The sequence below is a fragment of the Arachis duranensis genome, chromosome 6, assembly GCF_000817695.3.
Source record: "Arachis duranensis cultivar V14167 chromosome 6, aradu.V14167.gnm2.J7QH, whole genome shotgun sequence".
NCBI lineage: Eukaryota > Viridiplantae > Streptophyta > Magnoliopsida > Fabales > Fabaceae > Arachis > Arachis duranensis.
In genome coordinates this window covers 5,721,565-5,733,995 of record NC_029777.3, presented here as the reverse complement: position 1 = coordinate 5,733,995, position 12,431 = coordinate 5,721,565, and the positions used below count along the sequence as shown (strand labels likewise).

General features: G+C 33.0%; 3 protein-coding genes across 3 annotated transcripts; 1 reads left to right on the top strand and 2 right to left on the bottom strand.

The window, feature by feature from the left end:
• On the top strand, positions 1 to 1,170 carry LOC107492182 (uncharacterized mitochondrial protein AtMg00810-like). Its single transcript, XM_016113178.1, has 2 exons — positions 1 to 91; positions 176 to 1,170. The coding sequence occupies exons 1-2, from the start codon at positions 1 to 3 to the stop codon at positions 1,168 to 1,170; spliced, it is 1,086 nt and encodes a 361-aa protein (XP_015968664.1).
• A 4,073-nt stretch (positions 1,171 to 5,243) lies between these two features.
• Positions 5,244 to 6,970, bottom strand: LOC107492216 (serine/threonine-protein phosphatase PP1). Its single transcript, XM_016113209.3, has 4 exons — positions 6,635 to 6,970; positions 6,006 to 6,565; positions 5,747 to 5,932; positions 5,244 to 5,670 (listed from the first exon to the last, which is right to left on the bottom strand). Exons 1-4 carry the CDS (start codon positions 6,825 to 6,827, stop codon positions 5,647 to 5,649), a joined length of 963 nt encoding a protein of 320 aa, XP_015968695.1. The 5' UTR covers positions 6,828 to 6,970; the 3' UTR covers positions 5,244 to 5,646.
• A 1,275-nt stretch (positions 6,971 to 8,245) lies between these two features.
• Positions 8,246 to 10,409, bottom strand: LOC107492181 (bidirectional sugar transporter SWEET17-like). The gene is made up of 6 exons (XM_016113177.3): positions 10,309 to 10,409; positions 10,155 to 10,191; positions 9,726 to 9,936; positions 9,489 to 9,650; positions 8,804 to 8,923; positions 8,246 to 8,728 (listed from the first exon to the last, which is right to left on the bottom strand). The coding sequence occupies exons 1-6, from the start codon at positions 10,340 to 10,342 to the stop codon at positions 8,354 to 8,356; spliced, it is 939 nt and encodes a 312-aa protein (XP_015968663.3). The 5' UTR covers positions 10,343 to 10,409; the 3' UTR covers positions 8,246 to 8,353.
• Positions 10,410 to 12,431: the final 2,022 nt, after the last annotated feature.

Here is a 12,431-nt window from a genome sequence, read left to right as displayed (position 1 = left end):
ATGAGTCATGAATGTAGGAGTGTTTATGGGTCGGGTGAAACCGAGTTTGATATGACTCAGACTCTGTTCGAAATATATACCGAGCCTATTTGTTAGATCCGAGTCCGATCCTAAACCCGATGAAACCTACCTATTTTCGGACTATGATTATGGACTTATTTGGGTGAGCTTACAGCTATTCTTGTTTATGTTGATGATCTTGTGTTAGCTGGAGATGATTTGAGTGAAATTCAAGCTGTCAAAATGTTTTTGGATGATAAGTTCAAAATTAAAGACCTTGGCCTTCTTAAGTTCTTTATTGGGATGGAGGTAGCACGAAGCAATGCTGGTATTGCACTGTATCAAAGAAAGTATGCATTGGATTTGATCACAGACTGCGGTTTGCTTGGTGCAAAACCAGCATCTACTCCTATGGAGTACACTACTTCTCTGTCTGAGGCTTCAGGCTCCCCTCTTCCTGATGCAACCATCTATCGTGGATTGGTGGGCAGACTTCTGTACCTTACTAACACAAGACCAGATCTCAGCTACTCTGTTAGATGCTTATCTCAGTTCATGGATTCACCAACTGATGCCCACTTGAAGGCTGCCTACAGGATCATCCGGTATCTAAAACAATCACCAGCAACTGGCTTATTTTTCTGTGTCAACAATTCTTTCACACTATCTGGTTACACTGATTCTGATTGGGGGGCTTGTAAAGACACCCGAAAATCCATCAGTGGTTATTGTTTCTTCCTTGACCAAACTCTTATTTCTTGGAAGAGTAAGAAGCAGGCTACAGTTTCAAGGTCGTCCTCAGAAGCAGAATATCGCGCCCTTGCTAATGGCACTTGTGAACTCGTTTGGTTACTCAAACTACTAAAGGAATTCAACATTCTTCCTCCTCTTCCGGTTGATATCTTCTGTGATAATAAATCTGCTATCTATATTGCTTCAAATCCTGTCTTTCATGAAAGAACCAAGCATGTTGAGGTTGATTGTCATGTGGCTCGAAACAAGTTCAAAGAAGGGGTTTCTAATCTTAGGCACGTTGTCTCCAGTGAACAACCGGCTGATCTATTCACTAAATCCCTTCCTCCAGGACCATTCTCTCATTTGCTTTCCAAGCTGGGATTACTTGATTTGCACAAACCACGTAATACCAGCTTGCGGGGGGATGTAACATAATAGAGTTTGTTTTTTGTATAGCTGTCAAGTTGGTTAGTTTGTTAGACATAATTATAGCACTATTAGTTAGTAATTTATTTTTCCTTTTGCTATATATATTGTAATTGGTACTCAGTACTCTGTGGTGGTTCTTTTAATCAATTATTCTCTCTTTTCACTTCTTTTCAATTCTTCTTCCATTACTTTAAATTTCAATGACCTGAGAGTACATCACCAACCTTCTTCTTTTCTTATAATTATTTTTGTAATTCACTTGAATTTTAAGCTTGGTACCATTTTACATTAATGATAATAATTAAATCATATTGTAATTTAAGAGCCAGTTAACAATATATATATTTTATGGGAAAAGGGGGCATAATATATATACACTCTTGACTGCCGTCTGGAGTCTAAGAAAACATATTGAAGAATCCACTTTGTGGCGTGTTGAATGAGGAACATTGGTTGATTAATGCACTGAGTTCATTGGTGGTTATAGTAATGCACTAAGTCACTGTAAATACAATTTCAGTAATGCATTAAGCTCAAAAAATACGAATTTGAGTTAACGATAGTGTGAATGGGCGCTTTGTTTTATTTTTGATATAGATAATACTATTTTTTTAGATTGTTGACGGTAGGATTGTTAATTTCTGAGTTCCGTTAGAAAACTAATTAGAAATTTAGCTAACTAATTGAAAAATAAATTTATTACAAAAAAAATGTAACAGTATTATTTTAATTTCTCACATTTTAAAATAAAGAATAAAAAAAATTAGTTTGAGTTTATTTATATTATAATTGACTTTTTATAAATTTTTTAATCTTAATATAAATCAAAATTAGACATTTCTTCTGTAATTTTAAAAAACACTAAAAAATTATGATAGGTATATCGCTCATTTATTCCATACAGAAAAAAATTAGGGGTGAATGGGAAACACTCACCTACTCACCTTGCATTGTCTCCCTTAATGGCCACTTCTTTTTTTGGTCTGGCTTGATGGCTACTTCGACATTGCACGCCTCACACTTCAATCCATGTTCCGCTGTCACTTTTGTTTTTTGGACGATGTTGTCCTTTTTATTTGTTTTTTTTTTTGACACATACTACAAATAAAATTAAAAATAAATTATAAAAATATTTGTTTAAAAATGTGACTTATTTATTTTAGCCATATTTTAAATAAAAATAACATTTTTATAACGATTGATATGAGTTTTGACTTATGAAGCAATTCGACTGCAATTCATCGAAATTTGAGAAAGATCGACGGATCAGATCTTTATTTTTAGCTATAGAAAAACAACACTTTCGACTACAATAAGAATGATAGTTAAGGTCGAGGACTTAATGATAAAAAATGAGTCGAAACCATAAAAATCACATGATTAAATACCTTCACAATGAAAAACGTGGATATTGAAGAGCAAGATAAGAACATAAGAAAAAACAGGAATTAAGGTCGTGGTCAAAATTTTTCAGTAGTAGATAGGGATGTACATGGTCCGGCCCGGTCCGGAGACCCGATCCAGTCCCGAACACTTTAGGGGTTAATTTAGTGTGATTTCATCGGTTCTAGGGTCGATAAGGGTCTCAAAAATAGACCCGGTTATTATTTCGGGTCGGGGTCGGTCATAGCTCGGGTCGTCCGAACTCGGCCCGGTGACTCGGTCGTTATACACAATTAATATTTTGTGTTATTAGTGATGGCTTATAGCTATTCTAATGTGGAATTTAAATATTGTAAATCTTAATATTTTGTGTTATTAGTCATTATGGTAGCGTTTGTTTTAATGTACTGAAATAGAGATTGGAAGACTGAGACTCAGTATCATATTTGTTAGTCCAAAGACTGGTACTAAAATTTTAGTATTTCAGTACCTCTAAAAAATAGAGACACAGGGGACTAAAATTTTTAGAGATGGAAACTGAAATTTTAATAACATTTTATATCTAAAATATCTTTATTTTTGTCTCTCACTTTGTACCAAACAGAATACTGAGATTTATTTCAATCTCTGTCTCTTAATCTCTGTCTCTCAGTCTCAGTCTTTCCGTTCTTGTCTCTCCACCAAACGCTACCTATAAGATTATAAGTTAATGTTTTATATTTAAAATGCATAAGACTTTAGACTAATGCATAACATTGTGTTATTTGTATTGATTTAAATATTTGGTGTTTTTAGACAATATTAGTATTGATTATGGTTATGCTTTAATTTTAGAGAATGATTGGTTCTTGTTATATTTTTTTAAGTGAATTTTACTATGTGAATTGTGAAATAATGGTTGGAGATTAGGTGATTTTTACATGCTAAAGACACGGTTTTTATCCGGGTTTTATCTGATTTTCACCCAGTCTGAAGATGTTAGGTTTCATCGGGTTAGGGTCTAAAAATTAGGTCCAGTCTATATTTCGGTCCGGATTTAAGTTAAGCCAAACCCGGTGTGACCCGACTCATGTACACCCCTAGTAGCAGGTCTTGAGAATTATAAATAGAAGAAGTTTAGAAGGGAAAAAGGAATTTTAATAAAAAAAATATTACATGAGACAAACTCTACAAAAATTCTCATTTTCAGCAGCAAAACAGAAAATCATGAAGTGCAAGTGCATGTGAGATTGTAAGTGTTAGGAGCCTATTTTATTTTCTTATTTTTTATTTTTCTTTCTTTTAATTTCTTTGTTTTACATATGTTAGTTTGTTGTTAATTTCCATTTCACTTTTATATTTTCAATAATTTAAAGTTTTTTTTCATTTATTTTACACATTTTTATATTATTGTTGCAATTTGCCACTAATAGTTCGACGCACTCAATTTCGACACAAACACTAAATAATTCTTGAGTCGAATTCATTTTCTTAGAGGAGTTATATCTACTTTCTAAACTAATATTTTAATACAAGCTCGATTTGACATCCTGATCAAAGTATTAAAAATTAAGTAAAACAATAATATATTAAAATTTATCTCTATAATTTATCATATAAGAATAAAAAAAGTTTACATAAAGATAATTATAAAATCGTTATTTGTCCTCCTTTTAAATTTATTGCTATTGACCTATGTTTTTATTTATCTATCTCGGGTCGTGTGTCCTACTATGTTTCAATCCAACTAATTGGCTTTTTTTTTTGTTTGCACTAGGGTATTTATCAGGCTGGAAGCCCAATGACTAATCCTTCAGATACTGTAGAGGCACACAAAGTGGACGACCCTCCCAAACAAGCAAGCTCCATTCCCATCCTCCGATGAGTATCCAACTAATTGGCTTTGATCTTAATGGATCGCTTACTTTCAGATCATAGGCCCCACCCACCTTTCTTATGCTGAAATGCTGATCTTTTAATCTTTTTATTTGAGTGTAGTTCCCGCACAGTCGCACAGAAGAAAATGGCTTCCAGCTTTCCCTCCTCTTCTTCCATCTCATTCTATCTTTAATAAGCCCTTTCTGTATGGCATACCGGAAATAGTTCTGTTCATTAGCTACTTATTCGCTTCTCATTCTATCTTATTCTTAGGTCCTTCTGTGGTAAATGAAAATCAACAGGGCTAATTCAAGAAAATGTACGCTTATCTTGTTCCACCACTCATATTTTGGAAATGCTTATTTTCTTCATTTACTTCAAAGACCTTGTGGATTTTACCATTACATCTCCATTTATTTGCACAGTCAATCAAAACTGCTAAACATCATAATGATTTTTCTCATCGAGTGAAGATATTATATCCTCCTAAATATTGAATAAACTACAAAGTAAGCTCAACAAATCTTGTTATAATTTTAAAATCTGTTAATTCTTCCAGCAATTTAACGGTTAAATGTTCAAATGATCACTAAGAGAATAAATAATTTCTTAGTTTTCATTTCCGGTTGACGATGATAAAAGGAGAAACGTGGTGATGATGATGACGATGATGATAATTAAATATGCAATTAGCTACAACACAAAATACTGGCATTGTTTAAGAAAGTAAGATCATTTTTACACAATTCAATTCAACTAAACGATACAGAATTACAGATTGCATAGGAAAACACCTCCTTTTTTTTTTCTTTTTTTATAACTAAATAACTGAGATATGGTTGTTGCTATGAATCAGAACAAGGCATTCTATTCATATGAAGACTGCAAATGTTCATACGATTCAGTGCCATAGCCAGCCTCGTACTACCAAAAACAATATTCTTGAGCAGTCATTCAGACAAATGGCATAGAAATCTTTACATTTGAAAACATGAAATATCTTTGATGCTCACACATTACACAAGCTACAAGCAACTGGTGGAAAAAGCAAAAATGTCTGCTGCTGCTGCCACAGAAGAATGCCTACCCTGGGTACTCTAGTTTACAATAATAATACTCTCAGCCATTACATCATTCACAGTCTTCAACTCATGCCAAGCTCCTACTCGAAAGTTTCATCTCCGTACAAGTTGAGTTAGCTGCATTCCTATTTGAACTGAACGTCTTTAATTCCACAACTGACTATACCTTGCCAAGTTTAGGGGGCTGCCAAAAAAGTTAGGTTAGAAACTACTATTCACAAGTCACAACCATTCAAAACATTTCTAGGTTATTAATATACCTTTTTAAGAGTGACCTTTGATGAGGATCCTTTATCCACCGGTTTCAATATCTCAAAGGAACAAACAAGAGATTCATCAACGCTCAACAATGCACCAGCATTGTCAAACTCGCCACCATAATTTGGAGCAGAGAATATGGTAACTAATCGCCGTTTAGCGAAAAATTCATATCCATCCTCCACAACCTGCAAGAAAAGAAAACAAGAATAAATACGGAAGGAGGGCAGAGCAGGAAGAGCAAGGAAGTAGGAGGTTTACCTGATGACCTCTGCAAACGAGATCAAGATCATTTTTGTCCAAAAACTCGGTGACTGCATTAGGACCAAAAGTGCAGGAAATGCCTCGGTCGCTGTCTGCCCAACCGTCCAGGCTGGGATCGGGATCGGACCAGAGCAGATCGCAGAGTAGACCGCTATCTGGAATCTCAGTAGGCCTTGAAATCTCCCTTATCTGATCCAAAGTTTGCAATTCAGGAGAGAGTCCTCCATGCATACAGAGAATTTTTCCATCAATGAGTGCAGCAACCGGCAAACAGTTAAAGCAATCTGTAAATATCTTCCACAGCCTAACATTGAACCTCCTTTTACACTCATCGTAGAAACCGTATATCCGGTTGATTTTGGCGTCTTCATGGTTTCCTCTGAGCAGGTGAACCTTGTCAGGATATCTTATCTTGTAGGCCAAAAGCAGGCATATGGTTTCCAAGCTCTGCTTGCCTCTGTCTACATAATCTCCCAAGAAGAGGTAGTTGGCGGTGGGAGGATAACCGCCGTATTCGAAAAGCCTCAGCAAGTCTTGGTACTGGCCGTGTATGTCACCTGCAAGGTTTGAAGGGTAAACATTTTGCAAAGAGAGGAAAAGAAAGTTAGTTGATGTAACTAACTAACCGCCGATGCGGATGGGAGCCTGGAGGTCGAGGAGGATGGGCTGAGAGAGGAAGATTTGTCTGGCGTTGACGCAAAGCTGACGGATCTCAGACTCCGAGAGCTGAACTTGCTTGCCTCCCTTGCCTTCAAGCAGCCTCCTAATGACGTCATCGAGAACCCCCTTCTCCATCATTCCCTCTATTGTCATCATCATCCAAAACAACCCGATGGCCCCCTTTCTTTCTCTGTTAAATGAAGGAAGGAAGGCAAATAAAGAAAGAGAGAGTTGTCAACAAGATAGCTTTACTAATTCTGTTTATTTCGCCCAAAATCAACCATTCCTTCATCTATGTAAAATTCGCTACCAACTGCCAAGTAGGCTCCTTTATTCCGCTCAAAGTTGAAACCTTCAAAGGTTGACACCATTTGGCGCGTATGAATTCAAACCCACGTGTCTTCCCGTACTCCCTTCTCGAGTTTGGTCAATCCCGGAATCATTGCTCCCCTGTCCTTTTTTTTTTCTTTTTCTTTTTTATCCTATATATCAAATAAGCAACGTTGTCGTTTCAACTGAATCTTCAGATTATTCTTAACATGACTTGATAGAAAAATTCTCACTTTTATTGTATTCGTGAAATTAAATTTATTTCTTTGAAAATTTAGTATCCTTTTAATTTTAGTTATAATTTGTTTTTTTATAGTAATTTTTGCTTAAAATACAAAACATTGTATTATTAAAAAAGGTGAGTATTTGATATTCACATGTAAAAAAAAAGATATAAAAATACTATACTATTATTTTCATATAGTAGATCTTCTCATGTTATTGATATTATGAACATTCAAAATAGAGAAGCTAAAGAAAGCTTGGTATGCAATCAAAGACGGGGAGAAAGTGAGCAGAGAAAGAGAATAGAGATTTGTGAATGTAAAGTTCAAAGTGTGTATTATTGATTGTGTGTTTTGTACAGCATTATTTCTTTATTTATAACAGATGATAGTAATCTGTTATAGCTAACTCATTTATAAGTTCAGTTATTAACTTATTATAACTGTTTATAACTAACTTTCAATCAATTACTCTTACATCTTCTCACAAACTTAGGGAAATTTTGTTGCCAATCTGAGTTTGCTTCTAAATTTTTGAAAGAGAACTTATGAAAGGGGTCTAGTCAAAATATCTGCAACCTATTTTGAACCTGGGATATGTGTGACTGCAAACAATCCCTGAAGAACTCGATCTCTAACAAAATACAGTTTTAGCTCAAAGTGCTTGATTCTCTCATATAGAATTGGATTATAGGCTCGAAGCTACAATTGATCTAAAAAGGGTTGGATTGTCAAAAAGAGAATCTGTTATGGCAGACAGTTTCAGATTGCTAATCATAGGTGTACTAGCTGGCTTAGAGTCCTGCATGCCTGATTAATGTTTTAATCATCATCTTTAAAATATATTTAGTTCTTCAAACTCATACATAAAAATAAATAAATAGCAGTAAAATGTACATCACACGTGATTTTTTATTAGTTTCACAGTGAATCAGTGATATATCAATTGTACCATTCGGCACTTTACAATTACATCCTACTAAATGTCTGAATGAATGAAAGCATTTTAAATGATACGTATATTTTCTTGAGGCATACATAATTTTAGATTAGTCCAACACATATATAGTTCCAGGTAAAAATAGAATAAAATAAAATAAAAACAGCAACCATTTTTTGTTCAAGTGTCGATTAAGCAACAGTACGAGGTCTGAAGTTTATAAGTTGAATAATGGAGTAAACATCGTCGTGATGATGATCATCATTGTATTCCCCAAAAGAAAGTGCTTTTTGGAGGACCCTTTCAATGGTTTGTTCGCGGTTCAGTGTTGGCTTTGGGAGACTATTCGCCTTTTTAAGAGTTTTCTCTGCCACTTTTATAGCTCCACCATCATAACCATTCGTATTCGTCTTGCTTGGTTTTTCTTCGCACTCGTAACCGTATGCTCCCATTTCCATCGCACTCACCATGTTCCCCTTTTCTGAAGCCGCTCTCACTTTTTCTTTGTACCTTAAGTAAACTGTGATCTGGGCTAAGCCCAATATCAGCCCAACAAAATTCGGTATCTGTATTATCCATGTATTAGGCCCAAAATAGGAAAATGACCAAAAAATTTGAATACGTAAAAGAAATTAGCTTACTCCAATATAGAAATCTCTGACGAGGAGAGAGTAGAGTGCCCACGCGCCAGCATTTAGAAACATGAAAAGTGAGAGCAGAAACGGCATGTATTCCACGCTTTTTGTCTTGATCACCGTTTTCTGTTACACAGTTATATTGCTGCAATTGTTAGTTTTGGATAGCACTCTTAGAATTAACGGAGTAAATAGTTAAATTTGTGCATGAAAAATTATTTGTTTTTTAAATTATTTTTTAATTTTTTTTGTTAAATTTATTATTTAAAGATTTTAAATTAATAATGTTAATTTTTTTTGTTATTTTTTTTATTAATAGAATCAAAATTTATTAATGTAACATATTAAATAATATTACAATATATATCGAAGAGTCTTAATTAACGGTTAATATAATAAGTTAATGATATTAAATTAAATCAAAACTTAATTGAAGAAGAATCTTGAGACATTTAAATTTTTTAATTTAAAGTTGATTTGATTTAATTTCATAAACTTATCATATTAATTGCCAATTAAATATACGTTATAGTATCACTTAATATGTCATATTAATAAATTTTAACGTTGTTAATAACAAAAATATAAATAATTTAAAATATTTAAAAAACGAATTTAATTAAAAAAATTTGTAAGAGACTAATTTGACAATTTATTCAAAAGTTAATAATAGCTGAAATGGAATTCATACCAAGGCTAATAGCGGGGAAGCATACATGACTACAGTTAAACCAGAACATAACATTCCTAGAACTGTTAGTTGGATGGTTCCATCGAGACCCAAAACAGTTACTGAAATTACTGCCGCCAGAAAACCCACGTCCACTACACCCACATATTGCGCCGTTTTTACCTGTAATTGATTATTAGTAATTACTTAAACTATATATCACATACACAATGTTAATAAGTTGTAACTAATTTCGACCTTGGTATGTTGAGGCGAATATAGGAGGAAGAGAAGTATGTAGACGCAATGAAAGAGGGCACCGGCACCATTGACCGCTGCCACAAGAAAACCACCGGGCTTTAGACCTCCATAGAAACTCCATAAACTTGTACACAGGAACGTTGCTATATATGGAGCTACTTTGTAATTCTCTGTAGATTTTTTCTTCACCACTTCACGAAACGTCGTTCTTTTGATTGTGAAAACATGTCAAAGTTAATAATAGAAAATGGTTAATAAGATTTATTAATATAATATTCATAAATTAAAATGACTTCAATAAATATTAAATAATATGATGATGACATTAATTATGATCTTAATCAAAATTAAGGTATATATATTAGTATAACCCTAGTAATTAATATATTAATACGATTTCTATGTAGGATGACATAGGATCCATACATGGGAGAGGCAAAAACCAGAAGGGATAACACAGTTCCTGCATGCAAAGAAATTAAAAAGTTTAGATTAAAAAAACAGTAAATGTATTTGATGAAGAGCTTAGTGATCAAATAATAAATGGAAAAAAAAAAGTTGAAGATTTGTATAGACTTGCCAATAATTCCAACAGCAAAGATTAAGGTGGTCATGAAGGAAGAAGAGATGTGTATGAATGAAACAATAAAATTTAGATAAAAAGTTATGTATGTGTTAATCCTATTTGATGGTATGGTAAGATGCAAAAACTTTGAAGGCTCCAGCATATTTATATCCATCGGATATTGGAAGCAACTTGGTAATTTATTTTTAATTTAGTGAAAGGACAAGCAACTTTTGGATAAATCTGATTGTAAACACTTTATAATCTGTCTTCACTTAAATCACCGACCTGATTATTTTTTTTTCTTTTTTCCTTGAATATATATATATCGACTTTGATTTTACGTATATAACAGGGACATGTTGCATGCTAGCTAATATAACTAGTTGCAAAGGATCTATTTCATATTTCCATTGGCTCGCTTGAGCTTTCTTTCCCAAAAATCATAACGAATTTTCTTAATTAAATATCAATTTTGTGGTGTGTTTCTTAATTGAATAACCGTACTTCTTGGCAACCAGAGAGTTAAAAGGTATATTATATTATTACACCATATATTACTTGTGCTTTATTAGTTTTATCTTATCCGTCATTTTTAATTTTAAATAAATTAGAACAAAAGTGTAGTGACAATTACAATTTCGCGATATGAAATATTCCGATAAAATTTATTCATGTTACTGTTAGCAACTATAATTTATAGTTGGCACGAGTTTAATATTAGCTGGTCCGTCGCCAATGAAATGTTTATGTATCTTAAAGGAGAGATGTGACAAGGTACAGTATAACAAAATAAAAAAAAATATAATAAATAAAAAATATTAGACAGCACGATTTTTGTTATATAAATTGGCTTTTGTCCTTAAGAAAATATAAGCTTATAATAACTTAATTTCATCCAATTATTATTATGATTTTAGAAAAAAGAAATATTATAATTTTTAGGAGTGTAGTATTCCTCATAAAGTGACCTTGGAATGATGCACGGGGAAAGAAAAAGTTGAAAAGAAAATATCATGGTGTAAAGTGCAAGGATGACTATATTTTGTTATGTATATATTGTTCTAAAGGAAATTGTTGATTAAATAGTTCTAACCTTATATATTAAAGATTTGGCGATTGATTAGGTCCAAAAGGTAGGATAATCAGCGATATTTTTGTTAACTACTTATTTAATTTAATAAAAGTACTGTGTTACAAGATTGAATGAACGTGTGGTGCTGAGTTTGGTAAGTTCAATGTTCAATTGAATTTGAATTCTAAGGAAAAAGGTACAATGCAGAATAGTGGAGCGGGTAGGGGAGATCATGTATTTGATAATCCAATAATTAATTAGTTAAAAGAAACCAAAAAAATAAATAAATAAAAAGGGAGTATGCATCTTTCTAGTGTGATTATATATATGAAGCACGATAATTTGTGTGTGTAAGAGGTGACATTTTTAAAATACTATATGATGATGATCTTAAAGCAGTGATCCCGGTGAAGTTGTCAATGTTCACAAAGATATGGTCCACCCATATATGAGTATATCTAGCTAGGGCGTGTATTCATATTATTCGATGTTATTGATATTTCATATTTGCCTTTCTTAAAGTTTGGTATACATATGTAGATGTCTGTAATTCTGTATTTGTATCAGCAAGGAGATCGATTTGTCTTAAGATTATAAATTAGGTCCACTTTCTGCTTTCTGCCAACTGCGTAGTGTTTCAATTTCTTTCGTGTGTCAGTTTCTTCAATTTTAATATATCTCTTGCATTGTTGCTGATGTGCCATGGTGGGGTGCATGGAAGAAGAGTCTTGCATATAAGTTATAATTTGACAGCTCAAATGTAGGATATGTTTTGGTAAGAAGAAAAATTAGATTTTATCACCAAATCGTCCTCATCTGATTTTTGGGCTCCCATTTAAATTGTGTTTGGAGATATAAATAAAGAAAAGACAGAAAAAATTCGAGATAAAGAAAAAAAATGGTCTCTCTATCTTATTTGGAACAAACATAAATATAAATACTGAAAAAAAATCATCATATTTTTTTTACATTAATAAACAACTTTCAATTTTTTTCCACTACTACTCTTCACATATAACATCTAAATCATCAACTAAAATAAAATATCTTTTTTTTTTTTAGA